The sequence below is a fragment of the Berghia stephanieae genome, chromosome 1 (assembly GCF_034508935.2).
Source record: "Berghia stephanieae isolate SIO BIC M18660-M18661 chromosome 1, UCSD_Bste_1.3, whole genome shotgun sequence".
In the NCBI taxonomy this organism is placed as follows: Eukaryota; Metazoa; Mollusca; class Gastropoda; order Nudibranchia; family Aeolidiidae; genus Berghia; species Berghia stephanieae.
In genome coordinates, this window is record NC_088360.1 from 130,156,891 (window position 1) to 130,170,748 (window position 13,858).

Sequence of the window (13,858 nt, forward strand, 5' to 3'; positions counted from 1 at the left end):
AGTTGAGTATGCATTTGGAAAATGCTCTTTACTCACATTCTCCCAACGAACTCGGGTGTAAAATAACTACCTTGTCAATAAAAGTGTTGTCTTTATCAAAATTACCTAACAGGCATTACAATAATAATAATAATAATAATAATAATAATAATAATAATAATAATAATAATAATAATAATAATTAAAAATAATAATAATAATAATATTTATATTATTTTATTTATATAGCGCCTGTCCCATACATTATAGTTCTAGGCACACAATAAACATGGCATGTAATATATATATCATTAAATTTTTATTTTTTAAAAAAAAACAAACTCAAACTACATCTTTAAGTGTTTATGTTGGCTAGGAACCTCTTGTAAAGAGCTCTGAGTCCACTTCGTGGAAATTGCTAATAAATACTCTAGTTTATAAAGACAAAATACTAAAATCTGACATATCTTGTTATTTTTACATTAACACTCAACCCTAACCCTATATCTCCATACTGTCCCCTCTACCTTGAGATTTTTGGTACTTTCCTTCAGTACCAAAAAATTCCCTTTATTCATCCGATAGGAGAAATTTGTCTCTAGGGTCTATCAGCCGCAGTGCAGCGCCACAAATTGAGCTAGGGCGAAATGACTTGCTCAAGGCCACACAGTGCAGCAGCAGGTACCTTTCGGGTAGGAAGCAAAGACCGTACCGCTGAGCCACGCTGCCCCTGTATGTGCATAGTTTTATTAAACCACTGCTACCAAGCAAAGATTTAAAATAGCAGCATTAATAATACGTAATATAAATGGTCTCATAAAAATGTAAATCACAGTGGGCTAAAAATAGCCTCTGCCAAATACCGAGAAGGTTGGTGCTAGGGTTGAGTAAGTTAAAATCACTTTTTAGGCATCTTGCTTGTTTTTTGGTTGTTTTTTTTTGTTTGTTTCTGGGGGTTTTACAGCGCTTGCGACTCATTTAGGTAATTCAGCACCAGAAAAAAGAAAGAAAGTAGGATAGTCAAAAAAGTCTGAATTTATTAAAAGCACGCGAGAATAAGTAAGACAAAGGGAAACGGTCCTAATAGGGAACAGATGTAGAATCTAAGAGCTCACTATCAAAGTACTTAATTTGAAACTAAATGAAAGTCTCACCCGGACACAAGCACATGACCCTACTAAGAGGAATACACTCAAATGCTTACAAAACATGACATTCAAAACAAAAAAACAAAAAAATACAGTAAATAACAGAGATAATTTACAAGAAAAAAATATCATCTCCAAAACCTAATACATTTGACTGTTTCCCTCTCAGCCAATACCAGGACAAACCAAGAAATTTCATTACAAGACAAAGACAGGGGTTAGGAGGCTGGTAGAGAAGTACAGCAAATGACCTCCTGCCCACCATGGGAGGCATCTGATTCAACCCGATATAGATTTGAGGTGACGGGTCAAAATATATGATTTGTGCATACTTAAAGATTTATGACATTCAATGGTGCACACGAAAGTGTTGTTCATTGGACATTTCATACAATAAATCTAAGCTACAACAAACTTTCTATAGCATCAATAACTATAGAATTTTATTACTTGTGTAATATTGCCTTAGGGGAATCTAAGCAATAAATCTAAGCTACAATTAACTTTCTATAAAATCAATAACTAAAGAATTTTATTACTTGTGTAATATTGCCTTAGGGGAATCTAAAACCTCATCATTGACTCTCATTATTCTATGTCATAGTCATAGTTAAACTTTAACATGATCTCACCGTATTCAGGGAAAAAATGACTATCTGATTTGTAAGATATGTGTCTAAATTGAAAAAATAATAGTAATAGCGCCTTCGAGCGTCACAGCTCATCCCAAATGTTAGGTGTTAGATTGGAAGCCCTTGTAAAGTCCTTTGTACTCTAAATAAATTCTTACCTTTATTAAGAATTTTATCAACAAACAAATGTGTACGTTCTATAATATAAAAATAATTTTATATCAAAATATTGAAGATGGTGGCAAACCCAATTTAGTCGTAGAATATCATAAATCAAATTTGACACTTCAAGCATTTTTTGTTGATAGCAACATTTGGTAAATCCATCAAATCAGTATTCAGTATTAAACACTTGAAAACACATTTATTTACACATAAAATACCCTCCAAACATATCTATGTACTTTTTTTTAAATGACAGAGCATTTTAGTTAACTTATACAACTTGGTGCACTTGGCTGTGGCTGAAAATTGAAAACCTAATGCTTGCGGATCAACCCAGAAAAGACGCACAATCTTTCAAAATGTCTTACAAGTGGACATTGATAAATAAAAGTAAGAATACATATTTTTCACATGTGGTTCGCAGAACTGTATGGTTATTGATGTGCATAAAAAATATTTTTAATGCAAATGTCTACCTTTCTACCTTTTACAACACCTAACACTGTAAAGCTATTGAGTGAGTGATGCTGAACAATTCTATCCACAGCTATTCTATGGCTGTTTCTAAATGTGGTGTGTGAATGTGAATTTATAAGTGAGTGTTTAATAATTTTCCTCACATGCAGCAAACAATACGCAAACACTTAATCACAATTGGACAAGAATGTTACAACAATGCCTCAAATCTATTCTACAGTGGCTCAATAAAAAATTTGGAAAAAAGTGCTGCAGATGATTAAAGACAAATACTTTCACACAACATATACATTTTTGCAGGCCTGATAACAGGACGCAATTATAGATGTTTTAACATTGGTGTAATGAAAAATATTTTGCATTGGTTTGAGAGTATTTCCATTACAACAATGAGACTCTAACAAATTGGGTTATCAGACCTGAAAATAAGTACATGTCGCCCTCACATAATTTCATCTGGTATTATGACACCAAAACAAAAATCTCTGCTGTTTTAAGGAAAAAGACTGTTATTGCTGACATATTACAAGTAAACATATATGACTTAATGTATCGATGCTGTATTATGCTGGATCAAATAATTTTTTTTTTAAATTGACTTTAAAGTCAAAATAATATAAACTATTGGACAAAACTGTTTTGGAGCTTAAGAAACAAAACTCACTCTTCTCAATAAGGACATCTATTTCAATTCATTATAAATTACGCACTTCATTGAATTGTAAGAATCTGAGTCATTTCAACATTTTACCGTTTTGAGACAACTGGTCACATATCGTCCTTTTCCTTACAATGACAGATATGTGGTATAAATGCATCCTTTTTTTTATATGGCAACAGCATTGGCTTTCGACAACATTCTTCTGGTTTGAGACTACCCCAGCTTTTTAAATAAGCCTGCAAGACAACATTTTTATGGCCTTAAAAGTTATGGCATCCAAGATTTATCAGAGAAAATCATCTCTCATGACATATTCAATTTTTGGAATTGAAAAACAATATCCTCGGCCCTGTCAGTGCTCCACCCTGCCGACGCCAAAGGCCCATGGGCCACTGAAATGTAGCGCTTCAGACAGGCATTCCCAATTCCCACCAGCTTCAATATTCTAGAAGATTCTTCCAGAATTTTGTCTGAACCGTGTTTCTCAGACAATCTACTATTGCTTTCACTATCTGTTTTTGAAAAGTCAGATTTTGAGTCTCTTTGATCATCATCGACTTTCTCATCTTGAGAATCTTTTGTCCTCTGAGAAACCTTTTCACATCCACCTTTATCAATATTACTTGGCTCCAAAGTCTTGTTTTTATTTTTAGTCGGATTTGGTGAATTTGAGTCAGCTTTATTTTTTGATTCTCCTTTAGATTCTGCCTTTCCTGGTATTGACATTGGATGATTGGAAGCCATGCCCCAGGACGTCGTGTGCCAGTAACACATCTCCCCACAATACATCAGGGCCAGTAGGTGGGTGTCACTGAAAATACCTGTGGCAGATTACAGGGAAGGAAAACTATAAGCGTAAAGTCATAAAGAAGATTCACACTGAAAGAAATAATATTGTTGAGAATGTTAGCTGCATTAAACAAAAGCATTTTTTTTTAAATCCTATTTAAAATCAAACAAGACATCTTTCATTTTTATTAAGGATTGCATTGGATCAACCAACAACCATTGCTTCTTTGAAAGAAACTATAAATATAAAAACTTTAAACCCATGTGGCCCAAGAAGCTTAAGTTTATCCCAATCCCAGTTTCAGTCACATTATATTAAACTGTAAAATCCGCTTGTCTCCCTTTGGAAGACTTTATTTCAAAATAGCTCCAGCCAGACATAATAGATCCAGCTACACCAATCACTGATCAGTGGTCAGAAGTCAATTTGGACACTCAGGCACTTTACAAATTGAACTGTTTGAAATTCTAAGGAACAGTGAAGAGTGAATCTTTATAGAATTCTTCAAACGTAAAAGAAATGCAAATTTTTTGTTTTTTGTTTTTAAGGGTTTTACGGCGCTTGCAACACATTTAGGTTATATCAGCACCAGTAAAAAGGAAGAAAATGGGATAGTAAAAAGTTCTAGAACAATATTTAAAGCACCCAAGAGAAAGTAAGACAAAGGGGAACTGGGAACAAATAGGGATTAGATGTAGATTCCAAGAGCACACCACCAATGTATTTAGTTTGAGATCACCTATAAGTCTCATCCGGACACAAGTACAAAATCCAACAAAGAGGAATACACTCAAATGCTTACATTATACATTAAAAATAACAGATATAATAATACATAACAGAGAGATGATTTACAAGGAAAAAAATATCATCTCCCAAAACAATAACTATGCATTTGACTGTTTCCCTCCCAGCCAGAACTCTGACGAGGGCCCGGAAAAAAACAAGTAATCTCATTCCAAGACAAAGACAGAAAGCATGTTGGATAACAGATATAAGGGGATAGAAGACACAGTATGTACCTCCCTGCCTGCTGGGAGGTCAGGATCCCCACCCAGAAATGCAAATTAGTAAACTAGGAATCCGATTGAGACCCAGATAAATCAACAAGAGATTATAAGGAGAATGTAATGTTAAAAGACTAGTAGGCTGCTACTCTTTGCAGCAAAAGTAAAATGCACAATGTGGCAAGATAAAAATCTGAAAAGGTGTGTGTGTACGAAGCAGTGCCAGACAAAGTTGAAAGATAAAGTACGAGGAAAAGAAATCATCCCCAAAAAAATCAGCCTACTGGGTGGGGTTCCCGACCTCCCATAGTGGGCAGGGAGGTACTTGCTGTGTCTTCTATACCCCTATACCTGTTTTTCAATTGCTTTCTGTCTTTGTTTTGGAATTAGATTACTTATTTTTGTCCTGACCCTGGCCGGAGTCCTTGGCTGGGAGAGAAACAGTCGAATGTATAATTATAGTTTTGGGAGATGAAATTTGTTTTCATTGTAAGTCATCTCTCTGTTATGTACTGTTTTTTATTTTTTTTATTTAACATTTGATTTGTAAACAGTTGAGTGTATTCCTCTTATTGGAATTTTGTGCTGGTGTCTGGGTGAGACTTTTAGGTGATCTTAAATTAAGTATACTGAGAGTGTGTTCTTGGAATCTACATCTGTTCCTTATTTGAACCATTCCCCTTTGTCTTACTTATTCCTAAAGTCCTTTTAATTGTACATCTAGAATGCTTTCACTATCCAAATTTCTTCCTTTATACTGGCGCCGATATGAACTAAATGTATTGCAAGCGCGTAAGACTATTAAAAACAAACGGTAGAGGCAGGCTGATTCTTTGCGATGATTTCTTCTAATATTTTTTTTCTTTCTGATTTGTCTAATGTGCAAGCTCTCTAAATTTTCACAATGTGGTCACCTTGCTGAATAAGTTGTAAAGTATCACCATCGTCCTTGATGACCTGATCATCTGGGGAATCGATCCAGCTGGCCTCACACCGTGTCTTTAACATGGACACAAGGTAATCAACTCCATCCTCTAGGTACTGGGTAAACAACAATTGATTTATGACAATGACAATTTTCATCACAATGGCGGTGGTTGTGATGGTGATGACAATGAGAGTGATGATGATGACGATGATGGTGATGATGATGATTTCGTCTCATATTTTTCATCAATCAAGCAAAACATTTAGCTCCTATTGCTCTATTGCTAATTTAGCAGCATAATAACACCATGGCTGATGCCTGGGTTATCTTGGTCTTCTCCCTTAAGAAAAATTCCCTCTAAGAATTAATAATGGTATTTTTATCTTTTCTTTTAATTTTAACTTCATACATAGGGAAACATCAATATTGACAATCTTACATGCAATAGATGGATGGGAAGACCTTCAGTGGGATTTCGATGATACACTGTGTGACAAAACATGTACAGTAAAGCTCCTTTCCGCCATCTTAGACATTCCACAATCTCTGAACCAAGGCATAACACAAGCTGATAAAAGCAATACAAGAGTAAAGTGTAAACAAATTGAGAATATAAATATCTGAGTTGTTTGGGCTTTTAAAAAGAATACAAACAAACAAACCACGTGTATTATAGTAAAAGTATTTCTGTCAGAGGAGAACATAACTATTGTGATACAGAACCATAACCTAACACCATTCCACAGCATGTCGTGTCTATCTTCAGTATTGCAGTTTTAACAGTTTGTATAGGATTGGATGGAGAGGATGATTTAGAATTCTAAATTACATAGTCATGATTAAAGTCCCATTCAGAAGCTTTAGGCCATGGTGCTGAAGTTTATCCCGGATTCAATAGCGTGAACTGGACGATAGCAATTGCTTGCTACCCTTCAGATAGGACTAGGTATATCACAAAGTACTTTCCACCAGATCTAAGATACCCAGCTACCTATACACTGATTGGTGCACAAGGGGATCAGAAAAAAATAATCTCAATTTCATCTTTGATCAATTTCAGTCCCTTTGCATGTGAAGTTAGTGCTCTACCAACTCAGCTATCTGGACCCTTTCATCTAAGATTTATCATTATTCATTCACCTCTCTCCTTACATCTTCCAACTCATTATGGTCATAAATATGGTCTGTTCATTTTTATTACCATGAATCAAATTCTTCTACTGTTTAATGTTCAATTGAACAGTAGTCAACATAACTTGTAAAGATAAATTATCCTCACCTCTTCTTCAGGTCGAAGGGACTTTGATAACTTCTCTAGGCTTGTCAAACTGTCTAAATAAAAAAATGGAGTTTCATTGGAGTAAATTACTTCACTTGTGGACCGAAATCTAAACTTTGAATTACTTTCAAAACTTTACTGTCAAAAAACGTTTGATTATGATTTACTTTCACAGCGCTAAATAGTTTTGAAATTAAGTTACTTTTATAAATAAAATAAAATTCGTGACAGCAAATCTACTTTTATCCCTTCATCCTGATGCAGACACTGAATGAGCCAACTCCATTACCAATGGGGGGAGTGGGGCTTCTTTCTACTTATGAAGATATGCAATTTTATATAGCATATTTAAAGTTTGTGCCATGTTCAATGCACTTTATAATACATTAAAACAATAAAAATCATGAAATAAAAGAGCTCGACTTTAGTATTAAAGGAGCGGTAAATATATATATAAATAAAATATTTGAATTACCATTGACTCCTACAGATCTGTAGGAGTCAATAGTAATTCAAATATATATATTTATATATATATATATATATATATATATATATATATATATATATATATATATATATATATATATATATATATATATATATATATATATATATATATATATATATATATATATATATATATAATAGAAGATATACACATACATACATACCTACCTATGATATACTTAATGTCCAACTCTGTAGACTCCGCTTGAAAATCATCATCCACAAGCTGTACTTCTTTAACATACGTCACATCCATTATTAGCTAATAGAAATTAAAATATTTTCAAATCAACGTGATTAATTACACATTTTTGAAATTCTGGCCAGATAACTCGTCCTTCAAAAATCTATTGATTTAAATTACCCTTATCTCTCACACCTGGGATTGCTTTGAAGATTTCATTGAAATCCGAGGCTTGAGTATATTTGACAAGGTGAGGAGTCGTTTTGGGGGTTATCGATAGCTTTACACATTAATGGACCAAGATAAATCTTAGGTGAAGTTGAGATTTATACAGCAAAATAGACACGACTTGTGCCAATATTTTTTTTTTTATCAAGAGGAAAGAATAGAAATTCTAAAAGGGCTGAAAAGTAGAATGTTTTATCTTTGATCACTTTAACTTTAAATTCACTTTTCATCATTTGGTTCAACCCAACATTATACTGGATTGAGCTAGTGGGTCATACCTATACATCTCACAGCCCCAATTACCTCTCTGTCGCATAGTATTTTTTATCCCTCTCTCATACTCTCTCTCTTCTCTTCTCTCTCTCTCTCCATTCTCTCGCACCACTCCTTGCATCAACATCCAACACCCTCTCCATACATTGTTTCCACATTTGACAAAATGTGATGTTTTGTAACCATATATTTTTGGGACTTGTTGTCTGTCTCCTGACAAAGGCCAAGGGCTGAAATATTGTCTGTTTTGAGTTGCCATGTATTATATGACATATGTCACATTTACACACTTTATCTTTCTCTCCATTGCATTGGCTTATTTAGGCACATCTAGTTTTGGGTCATACCTTTTAATGTCTATTTCACACAAAAGAAACAAAGAAATAAGGATTAACTGACCCTGTGACCTTAAAGGACAATCTGATAAATCTTCAACTGCTGTTTTCTACCATAAATAAGTAAGGGTTTAAAATAATTCAAGCCCTATTCAATGTTTTCCCACTAATGCTTGCTATTAATTACTTGATATATTACATATGTAGCCATGAATAAAGTGGCAATGATGGGACTGGAGTTTTAATAAGGTCTCCAGTATCATAGATGTCATTGCTTTCATTGTGAAAACGATTTGGTGTGAAGTAAAGCCAGGTAACTATTCGATTTGATTAAAGGTTCAAATTTACACCTCATAACCATGGATAGACAGTCAAAAAAATGCATTCACTGCAATGTGGATAATTTCTATTTCTGAGAAGACGAATTAAAATTAATTTTTTTAAATTAAAAACAAATTGATATTTCACCTGTGAAATCTCTTTCAACAATTTGGTCCCATGATCGTTCCATGTTTTTTCCTCTTTTTCACAAATCTCATTGATTATTGTTGAAGTCTTTTCCTTGTAGGCATGCAGAAGAACAAGGCTTTCACTGTCTGGTAATATAAAACAAAGAAATAAATGATTAATATCTTACATTGTTATTGTTGCCTGCTTCCTGCTTTGTCACTTAAATAAAAGACCGACTCATTCATCAGAGGTATAACACCTGAACCTATGAAACAATAAGGCAAGGCTGGCTACCTCATATTAAAGTACGGATTAGGTCAACCTACCTGGTGGTCTCAGGAAACTTCTGAGCAAAAAGAAACCTTTAAAGATGCACCACAGACCAGTAGGAAAGGAACACAGCTTATGCTATCTAGAGTCTAGAGCTAGTCAGTCAGGGAATCCAATGTTCATTAATGGAACTACCCTTCAAGCTTTTGATCGATATTTAGAGGCACTACAGATATCAGGAAAGTAGGTACCACATTTTTTTCTATTTCTTTTGGATAAACAACATCAACATTCAGGTTTTTTTTCTTTAAAAAAAAAGAAGAAACGTGCAGTCTCAGACTAACGGTAACATGTGCACAAGTAAAACTTCAGTATTGAATATTAGATAAATGTATCTGGATGAACCCTCCACATCTTACTTATTAACGTAAAACTCACAATCAAATCATATGATCCTACTTAAGTCTTAAAATGTTCTTAAAAGTCTAAAACAGATTGTGTATTCTAACTTTGTTGCTATGTATTATGCTTCTACATCCGATCATAAGATAGACTATAGTGATAGACGTCTATTGATATTAGATTAGAAGTTAATTTTAACTATCTAACAAAAGACATGTTTACAAAAAGATATTATATATAGATATATTACATTAAACATGAAATGTGGCAAATGCTAATTCAAATGTATCGCAAATATAAAAAAGGATGTTGCTTTGAAATGATATCCCTATACTATCTATCAGATTGGAGATAGAATCCCATGCATAATTTAAACATAATTAATTGTCCCAAATTAAATGAGCGGTGTTCGAGTTACCTACCATCGCTGGTTTGACCAATTCTTTCATTTATATCGTCCCTGATATTTCCACAAAACACTCTTAATGTATCTCTCCAATCCTCCATTATTTAGAGTTTTTAAAAATCAAAACCTCAGATTGCCCTTTTTTATCAACGTCGCTCATACCCTGTGAACTTCACGACTGAAAAACAAAACAACCCACAACACAAGTTGGCGACGCCCATTGACAAATGGGAAGGGAGGTCACTAAAAAGTGGAAGATACGAAGATAGATAACTGTGAAATTTAGAACGTTATCATCATCATCATCATCATCATCATGGCGAAACATGGCGGAAAGTACTTTGCGATGGACTCAAGTCGAACTCAATTGGTGTGAACACACGTCAGTTTGAGCCATACCAGTCCTTTACGCGACAACAAACACAATTAATAAAGAAATACCCCCTCCCAAATGCAGATAAAAATATAATTTTAACAAATAATTCAAAAACCTAAAACAAGCCCGGTTTAAAGTCCTGCTCTTTAAAGACTTTACATTGTGGTTTTGTTTAATTTTTGCAATAATATTTTTCATCGGAGGACCCACTCACACGCGCAGGTCTGCCCAATTCATTATGGGGTCATTGTTGTAATGGAGATTTTTAAAAAATTAATAAATAAATAAAATGAAGAGAAAGATAAAGAGAGAAAATTATGTGACTCATATACAAGGGAACAATGCAAACAAACGACGTTTCGGCCTTTGGCCTTTTTCAAGTAAACACGTCGTTTTTTTTTGTGTTGTTCCCTTGTATATGAGTCACATTTACTCCCTTTATCTTTCTCTATTTTTTAGATTAAAAAATATAATGCAAAATATTGTCCATTACTGCAATGTTAAGCTAGGGCCATATTTGCGTTCGGATGTCAGACTTGCATAATACTCACGTCGGCTCACGTCATTTACTTCCGTGTGGCATCCTTTGGTGTCTTTTTTAAAAAATTATTTATCTATTTATTCACATTTTAAAACCGTCAGTTTATCTTAAAATTCCGTTTTGGGATCCTACATAAGATTAATTGGACAGCAAAGCCTCTGATTTCTTTCTTTTCTTTTCTTGTTGTTGTTGTTTTGTTTGTTTGTTTTTTGTTTGTTGTTGTTTGTTATTTCTGTCATTGTAGTCTGATGTTCATCTGTCATCGATACATTCGTATGTCATGAGCCCCATAGCGTTTTCTCTACCTATTGTAATTTCTCCCAACTACATCATTATCACAGGTTTTATTTTATTCTAACAGTAATAATGATATAGGATGGGGTATGAATACGATATGCTTTTACGGTTCTTTTACCTCAATGCCATAATTTATTCCTAAAAGGACAGTGACTATTGTTTGCGACCCTTTAGATATACGATAGGACGCTATTCTATAAAAAAAATTTCTCGTCGTCTGATGAAACAAAGCCAGCCATCCATTCACGTCTCTCTCTCTCTCTCTCTCTCTCTCTCTCTCTCTCTCTCTCTCTCTCTCTCTCTCTCTCTCTCCTCTCTCTCTCTCTCTCTCTCTCTCTATATATATATATATATATATATATATATATATATATAGAGAGAGAGAGAGAGAGAGAGAGAGAGAGAGAAAAGGGGGGGGGGGGTGAAAGAAAGAAATATCCTCCTCTTGAGATGTTACATTCGTTTTTGTACATCAGATAAATTCAGTAATGATCATATTAACATGATAATGGAATTTGTCTCTGCTTATCGCTTCAATCAATCGTTATCATTATTTCCTCCTCCTCCTTCACCTCATCCTTCTCCTCCAGATCATTGTAAAAATTTAATTCACATCTTGGTCATTGTTCTTTTAAATTATTTTACGATAACTAACCCTATCGATTAGATTCAAACGGCAACAATTTTGAAGTCGCTATTAAAGTCAGTGTCCAGTCTAGCGGGTAAAAAGTAGAATTAGACTTCAATTTTTAGCACCTAGTTTAGATCAACATGTTGAGTCGATGGGTCACAAACAAGGTCTGGTCACAAATGTTGTTGTTTTTGTTTTTTTCCGGCTATGTGGTCTTGTGGTATGACACTCGCTTTCGAATCGGAAGGTCCTGGGTTCGAGCTTCGCTCGGCGCATAGTTGAATCCTTGGAAAGGGCTCTTTACTCACATTCTCTCACCGAACTCAAGTGTAATAAATAATGATAATAATAATAATAATAATAATAATAATAATAATAATAATAATAATAATAATAATAATAATAATAATAATAATAATAATAATATTAATAATTATAATAATAATAATAATAATAATAATAATAATAATAATAATAATAATAATAATAATTACAATAATAATAATAATCATAATGAAATAATAATAATAATAATAATAATAATAATAATAATAATAATAATAATAATAATAATAATAATAATAATAAGTGTAAAATGAGTATCTGGCCGTTAACAGCGTTATCTCTGTCCTAAATGTTAAATGTTGGTGTTGGACAGGACCCCTTTAAAGCGCTTTGAGCACGTTTTGTTGATATTGCCCTATATAAAAGCTAAAAGAAAAAAAATGCTCAATCCTCCCCATCCTCGTTACCAATACCATACACAGAGTCACTTTTTTATTCAGAAAAGTGAGTGGAGCAGGCACTTATGTTGGTAACAACAAGATATGAAGTGAATAGAAAAGTGCCAGAAGACAATAGAGAATGAAAATTTTTCGCGGTGGTGGTGGGGTTTGAACCTGCGACCTTATTGGTACGACAACTCCGCCTGGCAGGTGAGAGCGTGGCTCTACCGTGTGAGCTATCAACGAACACAAAAATATTCGTTTCAAACTCAAAGTCATTACTAGATCCCTCTCTCACCCACTTCTTGAGACCGCCGATTCGTTCGTACACCACCATCGCGAATAATTTTGACCAGCAGTTAAGCTTAATAGCCAATATTCTCATCACAAACATATAACATAGAAACGATTGAGACATTGAGTATGCTCCGGTGTATGGGGTGAATTTTTTATTCAGAAAAGTGAGTGGAGCAGGCACTTATGTTGGTAACAACAAGATATGAAGTGAATAGAAAAGTGCCAGAAGACAATAGAGAATGAAAATTTTTTCGCGGTGGTGGTGGGGTTTGAACCTGCGACCTTATTGGTACGACAACTCCGCCTGGCAGGTGAGAGCGTGGCTCTACCGTGTGAGCTATCAACGAACACAAAAATATTCGTTTCAAACTCAAAGTCATTACTAGATCCCTCTCTCACCCACTTCTTGAGACCGCCGATTCGTTCGTACACCACCATCGCGAATAATTTTGACCAGCAGTTAAGCTTAATAGCCAATATTCTCATCACAAACATATAACATAGAAACGATTGAGACATTGAGTATGCTCCGGTGTATGGGGTGAATTTTTTATTCAGAAAAGTGAGTGGAGCAGGCACTTATGTTGGTAACAACAAGATATGAAGTGAATAGAAAAGTGCCAGAAGTTGTCGTACCAATAAGGTCGCAGGTTCAAACCCCACCACCACCGCGAAAAATTTTCATTCTCTATTGTCTTCTGGCACTTTTCTATTCACTTCATATCTTGTTGTTACCAACATAAGTGCCTGCTCCACTCACTTTTCTGAATAAAAAATTCACCCCATACACCGGAGCATACTCAATGTCTCAATCGTTTCTATGTTATATGTTTGTGATGAGAATATTGGCTATTAAGCTTAACTGCT

The 13,858-nt window shown here is 34.2% G+C and overlaps 1 protein-coding gene across 1 annotated transcript; it reads right to left on the bottom strand.

The window, feature by feature from the left end:
* Positions 1-200: 200 nt before the first annotated feature.
* LOC144963170 (uncharacterized) lies at positions 201-10,349 on the bottom strand. The gene is made up of 7 exons (XM_078896892.1): positions 10,141-10,349; positions 9,065-9,192; positions 7,745-7,838; positions 7,067-7,119; positions 6,227-6,355; positions 5,774-5,900; positions 201-3,883 (listed from the first exon to the last, which is right to left on the bottom strand). Exons 1-7 carry the CDS (start codon positions 10,223-10,225, stop codon positions 3,366-3,368), a joined length of 1,134 nt encoding a protein of 377 aa, XP_078753018.1. The 5' UTR covers positions 10,226-10,349; the 3' UTR covers positions 201-3,365.
* Positions 10,350-13,858: the final 3,509 nt, after the last annotated feature.